The sequence below is a fragment of the Hypanus sabinus genome, chromosome 8 (genome assembly GCF_030144855.1).
Source record: "Hypanus sabinus isolate sHypSab1 chromosome 8, sHypSab1.hap1, whole genome shotgun sequence".
NCBI lineage: Eukaryota > Metazoa > Chordata > Chondrichthyes > Myliobatiformes > Dasyatidae > Hypanus > Hypanus sabinus.
Genome location: NC_082713.1, coordinates 129,642,282 through 129,655,784, shown reverse-complemented (window position 1 = coordinate 129,655,784; position 13,503 = coordinate 129,642,282). Strand labels below are relative to the sequence as shown.

Genomic DNA, 13,503 nt, shown 5'->3' with positions numbered 1-13,503 from the left:
ATGTCCTTGAAAGGAAAGTCACATTCTGGGAACAGATATGGCAGAGACAATGGAAATGACAGAAAGGAATAACATTTTTACAGGAGACCAGATGGGAAGACAAGATAACCATGGGAATCAATAGGTGTATAAAAGACATGTCCGTAAATCTCCTCTCTTACCACCATTCAGGGTCCCAAACAGTCCTTCCTGAGGTAACACTTCACTTGTGAGTCTGTTGGGGTCATCTAATGCATCTGGTGCTCCTGGTGCGGCCTCCTCTACATCAGCAAGACCCGACGCAGATTGGGGGACCACTTCGTTGAGCACCTCCGCTCCATCCGCCACAACAGACAGGATCTCCTGGTTGCCACCCACTTCAACTCTGCTTCACATTCCCATTCAGATATGTCCATACATGACCTTCTCTACTGCCATGATGAGGCCAAACTCAGGTTGGAGGAGCAACACCTCATATACCATCTGGGTAGTCTCCAGCCCCTTGGCATGAACATTGAATTCTTCAACTTCCGGTAATACCCTCCCCCTCCAGCTGCCTATCACCTCCCTCATGGTTCTGCCTCCTTCTGCTACCCATAGCGCTTTCCCCTTACATTCCTTCTTCACCTTTCCTGCCTATCCCCTCCCCCACGATCTTTCCCCTTACTGGTTTTTCACCTGGCACCTACCAGCCTTCTCCTTCCCACCCTCCCCCCCACCACCATTTTTATAGGGCCCCTGCCTCCTCCCACTTCAGTCCTGATGAAGAGTCTCAGCCCAAAACGTTGACTGTTGGTTTCCACGGATGCTGCCTGACCTGTTGAGTTCCTCCAGCGTGTTGTGCATGTTGCTTTGACCCCAGCATCTGCAGTGTACTTTGTGGTGTATAAAAGAAATTTGTCAACAGTTTGTTTCCAGAGATAGAGGGATCCAGAAATGGGAGGGAGGTGTCGGAATTGGACTAAATGAATTTAAGGGCAGGAGGGAAGATGGAGGCAAAGTTGTTGAAATTGATGAGCTCGGCATGGGTGCATAAAGCAGCACCAATGCAGTTGTTAATGTAGTAGAGAAATAACTGGAGAGTGAAGGCAGGCAAGGCTGGGGCTTATGGAGGTGCTCATGGCTACACCTCAAGTCTGGAGAAGGTGGGAGGAGCCAAAGGGAAAACTGTAGAGACTGAGGACCAGTTCTGCCAGACAGAGGAGGGTAGTGGTGGAGGGGAACTGGTTGGTTCTTTTATTGAAAGAAGTGGAGAGCTTTAAGGACTTCTTGACAGAGGATAAAGGTGTATAGGGACAGGACATCCAATGTGAAAGTGAGGTGGTAAGGGTCAGGGAATTAAAAGGTATTGAGAAGATTAAGAGCATGAGAAGTCTCATGGATGTGGTTGGGAAGGAACTGAACAGTGAGACAGAATAGAGTCAAGGTATGAGGACACAAGGTCAGTGGGGCAGGAGCAGGCTCAGAACAGTTGGTGGGAAATTAATTAATAACTCTGAAGTAGAATTAGATCAATAATTACTGACAGGTAGGACGATTAAGGGTTAGAGATGTTAACTGCACAGCTTGTTTTCCCACAAGACGAGAATATACTCATGTCCCAAACCAAAAGATAAACTGTCAATTTGAGAAACAGCTGAGAAAGAATAGGCTCTGATCTCCATTGAGCAGGCGGAATGTGTCATAGCATTTGCTGAAGGATTCCTACATGCAGCAAGAGAGATGGAAATGTTATCATTCTGGACAGGATTCAAACTCTGGTCTCAAAAAACCATGAGTAAACTTAGAAAATCTAACTCATTATTTTGAGCAACATCATCAATCTTCATGTTTCTTAACTTCCACACTGCAATGATTTTGTCCCTTGCAAAACAATGGACATGTTGACTCACTACTAATGAAACAAGTTGCATCTTCTTCTGGTAGACAGCATATGTCTTATTTTTCATTTCAATTGTTTATAACATAAAACCATTCCCTTTCAATTTTCCAAGATGAGCCTGAACTGCTAACTATCAGTGCCCTCTAGTGTTCCTAACAAGCCTTTAGCATGAAGTTTGTACAATGCATCATCCTAAGAGGGTAGGCATGTCATCACAGATACAATAAAGAGAAAGTTGTAACATTTATCATATTACATATAAAAATCACCTTTTCAAATTTGGCTTGAAAGTTAGAATCTAAAGGAAATAAAAACTCTGTTTAAAACTATACAACCATGCCAATCAAACCAGTTCAGTTCTACTAGTGGTGAAGAAAAATGCTGGCAGATGAAGAACTGACCAAAGTTTTCAATAAACTACATGCTCAATATACTGTAGCTGATCCAAGTAGCAAGTCATCATCCAAATTCTTAAAGCAGTAAAATAACTGTAAATATGTGTAGTTTGAGGCAAAATAGTCTAAGCAGGAGGTACAGGAGCTTTAAGTCCCACAACACTAGGTTCAGGAAGTTATTGCCCTACAACCATCAGACTCCTGAATCAGTGTAGATAACTTCACTCACCACAATAATGAATTGACTCTACAACCTACAGGCCAAGTTTCAAGGATTCTACAATTCATGTTCTTAGTATTACTTATTTACTTTTTTATTTATTATTTGCGCAACTCGTTACCATCTGCAGATTGTACATTGGTCAGTCTTTGTTATGTATTTTTTTCAAAAATTCTACTGTGTTTCTATATATGTCCCTACAAATGCCTGCAAGAAAATGACTCTCAAGGGAGTATTGTGACATATAACTACTTTAATAATAAATTGATTTTGATACTTTGAAGTTTACATCACTGCCAATGATAAAAATATTACAAAGATATCATTATCCCTACCTCTCTTCATTACCTCTTTGGTTTATAATGGAAGTAACCATTGTAGACCCCAGCAAGTTTTGGAATCTGGCAGTGTTATTCTTAGAGATCGCAGAATTGCTTCAAACAATTAAGCATAAATAACAGAGCATTATTACCAGTCACCAGCTACAAGTTCAAATTAGCTGAAGCCAAATTTTAGCTCAAAAACAATGAATTCTACTCCATAAAAAAGATCAAGTTATTTTAGGTGCAATAATGGAAGTAAATACCTTGGAACCAAAAATCGTACAAGGAATAATTTTATAATTGGAGTAATGGGTACAGTGGACTTAAAAACTCATGAAAATGCTCATTCTTACATCCCCTTGGATTTCCTTCCATATGCACATGTACTTACCTGTGCTAACTCCACAGATGTAGTCAAACAGTTGATAGACTTGCTTTCCTGTCAATTCCTCAAGTTTACGAAGGGTCTGAAGAGCAACCAATCCCCTACAACAAAATGAACTATTTTAATGCTTCACCTCTTAGTTTATTAATACTTTGGAACAATTAAAAATAACATATTTCTAAATTAAGCAGCGCACCAATGTTTGCTCCATTCAAACCTATATTCTATTTATTGTAAATAAACATTTTCAATGCTCATGTTGTGTAAATTTAATAACATATTAATTGTCATTTGTGTAAGTTAAGCTTGGAGCAAAGTCATTTAAAGGATAGCTAATCCTATAGAATGGACTCAAAATGTTTTTTAAGTGTAACAGTGCATAGCCACTACAATTACAATTCAGATGAGGGCACATTATACAGTAAAACACACAAATAGTGCAGGATGGATAATATAGACAAAATGGTGAAGGAGTAGGATGGTAAAGTGGGATCCACTTAATCTCAAAGGGATCTAGTACCCAAATGGAGAGTCAACCCATCAGCTCCCCAGATTCAATCCAATTACTAAAGTTCTCAAGGTCAGATCCTAGGAGTACACATTTCCCTGGCAAACTTCAAACAGATACACTAGAGACTGCCCTCTCCAGAATCTACGTGTACTGTACATTTGATGCTCACACCAGTGACCAATTGCAGTCGGCCATCCTTATCCACGAGTTCCACAAGCACGAACTCAACCAACCGTGAATTGAGAAAACCCGGAAGTTCTCTCTCCAGCACTCATTGTTTGAGCATGTACAGACTATTTTTTCTTGTCATTATTCCCTAAACAATGCAGTATAACAACTATTTACATAGCATTTACGTTGTATTAGGTATTATAAGTAATCTAGAAAAGATTTAAAAGTACAGGCAGTCCCCGGGTTATTATCAAGTTCTGCTCCTGAGTCCGTCTTTAAGTTGGATTTGAAGTCGGAACAGGTACATCCGGTGTTATTTAGTGTCAGTCAGTCAAAGGTTTTTCTTAGTATATAGTATATATCTTACCTTTCTATGCATATAAAACACTTAAGAAACATACATAATTCAATAATTAAACCACTGCATTGCTTAGTAATAATTGTTACTTTTATCAGGGCAGTGCCTTTCACATGCTCCATTAAAATTGTTCTGATCGTTGACCGCCTATAACCTAACACTTTTCCAATGACCGAAGGCCTTTCACCTCTTTCCGATTGCTTTATTACTTCCACCTTATTTTCAATTGTGATTCTGATTGTTTTCGTGAACAGAAACACTGCGGATTCAGAGCTGTGCCGGGTCCTAAAGACCACCACACAGAGGCAGGTTAAGTAAGGGTCTTGAGCATCCACATATTTTGGTATCCACGGGGGGTCCTGGAACCAATCCCCTGCAGATCAGGAGGGATAATTGTATAAGTAATGTAGAGGTGATTTAAAGTATATGGGAGGATGTGTGTAGGTTATCATGGATCGGGATCGAAAAAAAAACGGAAGTTCTCTTATTAAGTAAGTCAGAACAGGTACGTCTGGTATTACTTAGCATCAGTTAGTCAAATGTTTGTCTGAGAAAATAGTATATATTTTACCTTTCTATACATATAAAACACTTAAGAAACACATGTATTTCAATAATTAAACCACTGCATTGCTTAATAATAATTGTAGCTATCATCGGAGCAGGGCCTTTCTCACTTCATCCTTTTAAGTTGTTCCAATTGTTGACCTACTGTAGCCTGGGTCCTAAAGACCACCGCACTGAGCCAGGTTAAATAATGTCTGGGGTTCCGCTGGGACCTAAAGTCCACCGCACAGAAACAGGTTAAGTAAGGGACTTGAGCATCTGCCTTTTTTGGTATCTGCAAGGGGTCCTGGAACCAAACGCTCACGGATAAGGAGGGCCAACTGTACATAGCTTCCACCGGACATCACCCTATGACACCTCCCTGACAAAATACTCCAAGCAGTGTTAAATATACTAGCCCTCAATCAAATTTCTCAACAGAGGGCTCATACCCACACAAGATTGATTTGGAAACCAAGGAAAGAAAAAAACAATGTAGGAAATATTATATAAATTGTAGTGTAAAAAGATTAGTGTTTTTAAAAATTCCAAAATGATTACATTGATGATATGCCACCAAATCTGATTTTGACTTTTAGGCTAACAGCCTATAACTGCAGCTAAATAACTTACACAACCTGGATAAGGGCAAGGTCTCAGTCTCTGAAGATGATGCGTGGGCTGCCTTCAAGAGAGTGAATCCAAAGAAAGCATCTGGTCTGGACGGAGTACCTGGCTCAGAACTGAAGACGTGCTGACCATTGGCTGTGTAATCACAGATATCTTCAAACCCTTGCTCTAGCAGTGTGTGGTACCCACTTGATTCAAGCAGGCTTCGATTGTACCGGTACCCAAGAAGAGAGTGGTAACCTGACTAAATTGACTATCACCCAGTAGCACTTACATCCACAGTGATGAAGTGTTTTGTGCGGCTGGTGTTGAAGCACATCAGCTCCTGAGTGGCGACTTGGATCCCCTCCAATTCGCCTACCGAAGCAACAGGTCTTGAACAGATACCATCTCATTGGCTCTTCACACAACCCTGGAACATCTGGACAGCAAAGATGCATACATCAGGATGCTCTTTATCAACTACAGATCAGCATTTAACACTATCATCTCCTCTCAACTAATCAGTAAACTCCAAGACCTGGGCCTCAATACCCTCTTGTGCAATTGGATCCTGGATTTCCTCACTTGTAGACTCCAGTCAAATCAGATTGGCAAAAACACCTCCTCCACAATCTCCATCAGCAAAGGAGCATTGCAGGGATGTGCATTTAGCCCCCACTCTACTCACTTTACACCTGTGACTGTGTGGCTAAGTATAGCTCCAATACCATATACAGGCTTGCTGATAACACCACTGCTGTGGGCTATATCAAAGAACATTAGAAAGTTTTTGACAAGAACAGGACATTCCGCCTAACTTGCCAAATTCCTATTCATATGGTTTGTTCAAATAATTATCGAGCTTAGATGTGAAAGTCTCTAAGATACTATTCTTGCTACACAACTAGGTAGTTTATTCCATGTGTCCACAACTTGCTGTGTAAATAAATGCTTCCTGATGTTAATCTGAAATCTCCCTTTAACCAGTCTTGACCTATGGTACCATGTCCTTGTTGATGGATTAATTTTGAAGTAGCAGATGGCATCCATCTTAATTATGCCCTTAATGATTTTCAACACTTCTATCATGTCTCCTCTCATTCTACATCCACATAGGCGAAAAAGATTTAATTCTTTCAACATTTCTTCATAGCTCATACCCTGCAGACCTGGAATGAGCCAAGTCGCCTTTTCCTGAACTCTCTCCAGTGTCTTCGCATCCCTCACAAAATATGGAGACAAAAATTGTACACAGGCAATGGAGCTGAGCTCCACTAAAGAATTATCTATCTCTGCACTTCTTGGCTCTGCACTCCCTAGCAGTCTGTCCAGATCAATAGCCAATCCTCTTGTTAGACACACTTTGCGTATATGGGCTCAGTTTAGGAAATGCCATGGTTTCCATGGTTTTTCCGTTTCCAGTCCTGTCGTACATAATCCCTTTTTTTACCTACCACGTACGATTCAGCATTCCAGGTTTGGTATACGAAGGGCATTAGACGTTTTGATGATCTCTTCATTGATAATCGCTTCGCTTCTTTTCAGCAGCTCTCTGTTAAGTTCAATCTGCCCAATGCTCATTTTTTTAGATATCTCCAAATTAGACACTTTATTGATCCTTTAATTCCTAACTTTCCTGAAATCCCTGCAAAAAATGCTATGGACTTATTTCTTTCCATTAATCCACTAGGTAAAGGTTTAATATCAATTATCCAAGATAAATTAGCAGCCTTATGACGGGCCCCTGTGGAAAAAATTAAAATGGCATGGGAGCAGGATTTAAATACCTCCTTATCTGATGACAGCTGGGACTCGATTCTCAAATCGGTTAACTCAACCTCTCTTTGTGCTCGCCATTGCCTTTTACAGTTTAAGATTGTTCATAGAGCCCATATGGCTAAATCTAAACTATCTCGATTCTACCCTAACATTAGTCCGCTCTGTGATAAATGCAAGAGGGGCGAGGCCTCTCTCATTCATATGTACTGGTTCTGTCCTAGCTTGGAGAAATTTTGGAAAGATGTCTTCACTACATTATCGTTTATTCTGAATCAGCACCTAGAACCAAACCCCTTAATTGCTTTGTTCGGTTTCTGGGGCGAGACAGATTTACATCCGAGTCCGACCAAATGCCGAATATTATCCTTTGCCTCTCTCCTGGCTAGACGCTTGATCCTCCTCAGATGGAGAGATGTTGCCCCGCCCACTCATGCTCAATGGCTTAATGACATCATGGCCTGCTTGGACCTCGAAAAAATTAATTATTCAGTTCTTAATTCAGACCTAAAGTTCCATAAGGTCTGGGGACTTTTTATCGAGTACTTTCATAACCTTCCTCTTGACTAGGGTTTTTTTTTTCTTTTCGGTCCCTTGCTTTCAGCTCCTTTTTTTTTCTGGTAGAAGGCATTATTATCCTCTGTTGCTGAGTGTATTCACAGTCCGGGAGTTTGGCTGTCCTGACTTATACTCTCTATATTGTGTTGTGGTTGGTCTGGAGTTGCTGTTGTTTTTTCTTGTGTTGTGGGGCTTGGGGAGGACACTAAGCTTACTTGTCTTTAATTTAGGTGCTTTTTTTTTGCTAAATTCTCTTCCTTTGTAGCATATTGTTATTGTATGCTTAATTTTGCACTGTTTTAAGGTTCCTCATTGGGATTTGGGGTTTTTAATTTGTAAAGTTTTGAAAAACTAATAAAAAAAATTTTTTTAAAAAAGGCGAGATCGACCCCAGAGCGATTAGTTACACACACGAGTACCGGGGCAGAAAAGAACGGAAGTAAAACCCCACAACCCATAAGTAGAAATAATGTATAAATACCAGGGGTACCCACCCTTTTTTTGCTCTGCGGACCAGTTTAATATTGACAATATTCTTGCAGACCAACCGATTGGGGGTGGGGGGAGAGAGGTGTTAAACACAACCGGAATACAGCAATACTCGAAGCAGGTTCCTTATGTCCAGTCTATTCCGCAATTTAGTTTTCACGGCTCTCGGCACTTAGCTTCTGTCCCACTTGCTCACGTTTTTTTCCGCTCAAAAAACTCAATGGGTTTGTCTTTAAGTGCAGGGTTATTGGACTCAAGGTATCGAAGCAGTTTCGAGGGCTTCACTGCCTCATTAGACAGCCTCCTGGACCGAACTGCAAGCTCCCGCCTGCCCGCCGCCTTGGCCAGGTGCGGCTGGTTGTGGGTGGGTTGAGAGGACGAGGTCAGGGCCAGAGGTCCCCGTACTGGGGCAGCAGTGGTCACAGTCCAGAGAGAGCAAACGACCAAGCGAGGTGTGCAACAGGGTGCCCACCCCCCCTTGTAGGATCGATTGGCTGACAAAAGTTTGTTTCAGTAGATCGCAGCGCGATAGCTGCTCTGATACTTACGAAACCCTGAGCCCGAAATAGATCATCTGTGAATATTTTAGCACTGGGTTCCCCATGAACATTCGCTGTGGTGAACTGGTTTAGAGACGGCACCCATCTGTCCGCGCTCCAGGCCAGTAACAATGGCACTTCCCGCCTGCCGCACGAGGCCAACCAGGGATCCCTGGAGCAAGGGTGTCACTGTGTTTAGGCGACTGATGACCTCGCACGGGTTCAGGTTCAACAGTCGGCGTGACAGGGAATGAGGAAAGGTGCAGCTGACTCCTATCATTTCCTCGCGGCCTGGTGGTTGGGGACCACTGAATTACACATTGTAAATGCAAAGTACAATGCAGATACTGTGGTCAAATCAACACGTACAAACAAGCTGGATGAACTCAGTAGTCAGCTGGTTGACTGCTCATTTCAACAGATGCTGCCCGACCTGCTGAGTTCATCCAGCTTGTTTGTACATGTTGAATTACACTGTGTAGTGCGGGGGGAGCTACACACATGCACACTGGGCAGAAAGAATGGAACTAAAACCCCGCAACCCGGAAACAATCTCTCAACAGTATTTGTGTATTTATTTTTCTTTTTTTTGGGGATTTACTGGGAAAGTCTCAAAGATCGGCCAATCGATCGCGATCGACAGGTTGGCGACCACTAATACAGCCCAACATTCTATTAGCCTTCCTAATCACTTCTGTGCATTGTCTAGATGTTGATAGTGATGGATCTACCAGGATGCCCAAATCCTTCTCATATAGTACAATTTCTAACTCAATATCTCCCCATTGTATATTTATATCTAATATTTCTAATATCTATATGCAATAGTTTACATTTACTTCCATTAAATTTCAACTGCCATTTATCTGCCCGCATCTGGATTTTGTTTAGATCTAACTGTACTGATTTTGCTACCTGAATGTTATCAGCGTTTACCCCTTATTTTCTGTCATCTGTAAACTTCACTAGTTTACTTGTTATGTGCTTATCCAAATCATTAATGTAAATTAAAAACAGCAGGGATCAAAACTGATCCCTGCAGAACCCCACTTAAAACATCTTCTAGGTGTGAAAATGATCCTCTCAGCATAACTTGTTCCCCGTTTTTGTCAATTCTGCAACCATTTGCACAACTTACCCTAAATCACTACCTCCTGTAATTTGATTAACCTTTTGTCAAAAGCCTTCTGAAAGTCCAAGTAAACTGCTCTATTGTTATCATAAATTTTAGTTGTCACTTCGAACTCCAGCATACAAGTGTAACACCCTGAAAAAGGTTTCACTGCTAACATAATAGTCTTTCTGTAGAAGCAGTGTTTGGGTTATGGTTAGAGATAATGGGTGCTTTGGAATGTGAGCTGGGACCTTTGTTCAGCAGGAGATGAAGAGAGAAGACACCGGAGAGAACCAGTCCTAGGATTCAACCTGGTGGGGGACCTTGATTTGATGGAGCAAGACGCCACAGTTCAAATGACTTTTGGAAGAGTTGAGCTCCAACTTGTGCACTGTTGACTGTTTAATTATAACAGGATCTTTCTGGTTCTTTTCTCTCTTTTCTTTACTAACCCTTTAGTTAAGATTCATAAATATAATTCCTTTAATCATATGCAGAGTTCTGTCTGTTATTTCTTGGCATTGGGTTGTAACAGGGTAGCCAATCACACAGCATCCACACAAACCGGGGTTTCGGGTGAGAGAGCCACCTCAATCTCACGGGTTTGGTGGGACTGGAGTGCGTATTCCCTAAACTTGCGCAGTCAAGGAAACCAGGTGGGGTTTCATTAGTACAACATAATTTCCCCTTTCTGAACCCATGCAGGCTTTCTGCTAACATGTCTGTTCTGCTGCTTTTCCATCTCATTCTTTATTAATGTTTCCATTATGTTACCTATGATACACATTAAGCTTAATGGTCTATAGTTACTGGGGTCAGTGTGGTCACCCTTCTTATATGCTGGGACAAAGTTAGTCCATTTCCAGTCTTCAGAGATTCCACCAGTCTTCACTGCCTTTTGAAAAATACATGTTAAGGGGTATATCTATATCACAGACCTCTTGGATGTATGTTGTCTAATCCTGGAGATTTAATAACTTTGATTTTTACTGATATACACAACCAAAAAATTTTGAGACTAACACTTGTTCCTAAAGGCTTAACAACTTCTGTACTGATTCTATCTTGCTTGTTACAAAATATAAAATCTAGACAGGCCTCCCCTGTTGTTGGTGCATTAACATACTGGGTCAAAAAAAAAATCATTCAATATCTCAATGAACTCACTTTCCTGTAATCCATTAGTCACTGGGTTCTCCCAAGAAATTAAAGTCTCCCACAACTATAAAATCACCCTCAGAACTTGATTTTTTAATATTCTGAGAGAGATGTTTATTAAAATCATCATCAGCATGGGGGGTGGGGGGGGGTCTATAACATACACCCAATGTCATTCCTTTATCTTTATAGCTTTCAATTCTCAGCCAGGTATCTTCACTAAGTCTCGATTCATCTCCTATCATAAGCAGCTTCACGTTTAAATTCTCACTTATGTAAATGGCTACTCCTCCATCTTTACGATCTTCCCTTCTTTCGTAAGTAAATATATCCTTTAATGCTATATTCATCACCATTCTTTGAGGTCTGCCAGTTTTCAGTTATTGTATTTTATCATATTTATATGCCCTTGCATATAATTCGAGCCTATTTACTTTATTCTTAATACTTCTTGCATTTATACAGGCCATTATTAATCTCCTACTAATGTCTTTCATCCTATCCTAACCAATTTTTATATTTTTTAAGCCTTTAATCGGTTTATGTCCTAATATGTTATTCCCCACTATGGTGTTTAAACAGTTGAACCTGGCCTGTCCTAAGTTTTCTGTCCCTCCATTCCATAGTTTAAACAGTCCTCAATTAACTGGAGGTTGATGATCATGCCGCTGTTCTTTTCTTTCCTGGTTTCATGGCTACGTGAAGAATTTCATAATTGTATACCTTGATAACAAATGAAACACTGAACCTTGTAACTATTTAAGAAGGGAGGGAGCCAAAAGACAGGAAATTATAGGCCAGTTCACCTGACTTAAGTACTTGGAGGCACATGATAAAATAAGCTGAAATTAGCATGGTTTCCATGGAGATCTTGCTTGACAAATCTTCAAATTCTTTGAAGAAATAACAGGCAGGATAGACAAAGGAGAGTCAGTAGATGTTGTTTACTTGGATTTTCAGAAGGCCTTTGACAAGGTGCCACACGAGACCGCCAAATAAGACAACAGCCCATGGTATTACAGGAAAGATACTAGAATACAGGCTGACTGGCAGAAAGCAAAGAGTGGGAATAAGGGGGCCTTTTCTGGTTGGTTGCCAGTGATTGCTGGAATTGGTGCTGGGTCCACAGCTTTTCACATTATAAGTCAATGATTTAGATGACAGAAACTAAGATTTTTTAAAATATTTGAGATTTAAGAACGAAAATCAGTTTTAATATCACTGGCATATGTCATGAAATTTGTTGTTATGGGGCAGCAGGGCTTTGCAATACATAACTAAATTACAGTGTGTGTGTATGTGTGTGTGTATATATAAATAAAACAGACACACACACGCTAAATAAGTAGTGCAAAAAGAAAAAAATAGTGAAGTAGTACTCATGGTTTCAATGTCCATTCAGAAATCTGATGGCAAAGCAGAAGCAGCTTTTTCTGAATTGTTGAGTACGTGCTTTCAGGCTCCGATACCTCCTCCCTGATGGAAGCAATGAGAAGAGGGCATATCCTGGATGATGGGGGCCCTTAAAGATGGATGCCATCTTTTTGAAGCATCGCTCCTTGAAGATATCCAGGATGCTGGAGAGTCTAGTGCCCATGATGGAGCCAAAAGAGATTACAACCTTCTGCAGCTTACTTCAATCCTGTGGTGATGCAACCAGTTAGAATTGGTAGCCATGGTACATCTGCAGAAATTTGCAAGTATCTTTGGTAACATACCAAATCTCCTCAAATTCCTAATGATATATAACAGCTGTCATGCCTTCTTTGTAACTGCATCAATATGCTGGGCCAAAGATATATCCTCAGAGATGCTGATACCCAGGAACTTGAAACTGCTCATCCTTTCCACTTCTGATCCCTTGATGAGCACTGGTGTGTTCCCTCATCTGAACCTTTCTGAATTTATAATCAATTCTTTGGTCTTACTGACGTTGCTGCAACACCATTCAACCAGCTAATCTACCTCACTCCTGTATACCTTCTCACCACCATCTGAAATTCTGCCAACAATAGTTAGGTCGTCAGCAAATTTTTAGATGGCATTTGGGCTGTACCTAGCTACACAGTCATGGATGTTGAGACAGTAGAGCAGTGGGCTAAGCACCATCATTGAGGTTTGCCAGCGTTGATTATCAGTACAGTGGAAATGTTATTTCCGATCCACCCAGACTGTTGGCTTCCAGTGGGGAAGTTGAGGATCCATTTGTAGAGGGATGTACAGGGTTTGGAGCTGTTTGATTAGACCTGTCAGAAAGATGTGTTAAACACTGAGCTGTAGTCAATAAACAACAGCCTGACTTAAGTATTAGTATTGTCCAGGTGACCAAGGCTGTATGAAGAATCAGTGAAATTACATCCGCTGTAGGTCTATTGTGGCAATAGGCAAATTACAGTGGTTCCAGGTCATTGATTAGACAGGAGTTGATTCTAGCCATAACCAACTGCTCAAAGTTCTTCATCACTGTAGATGTGAGTGCTGCTCGAC

General features: G+C 40.9%; 1 protein-coding gene across 2 annotated transcripts in view; it reads right to left on the bottom strand.

The window, feature by feature from the left end:
- pnpla8 (patatin-like phospholipase domain containing 8) overlaps positions 1-13,503 on the bottom strand; it is a 110,026-nt gene that overhangs the window by 55,845 nt on the left and 40,678 nt on the right. For both annotated transcript variants that reach the window (XM_059977829.1, XM_059977830.1), the window contains exon 5: positions 3,191-3,285. In XM_059977829.1, coding sequence (XP_059833812.1) covers positions 3,191-3,285 — 95 coding nt within the window. The remainder of the gene's footprint in view (positions 1-3,190; positions 3,286-13,503) is intronic.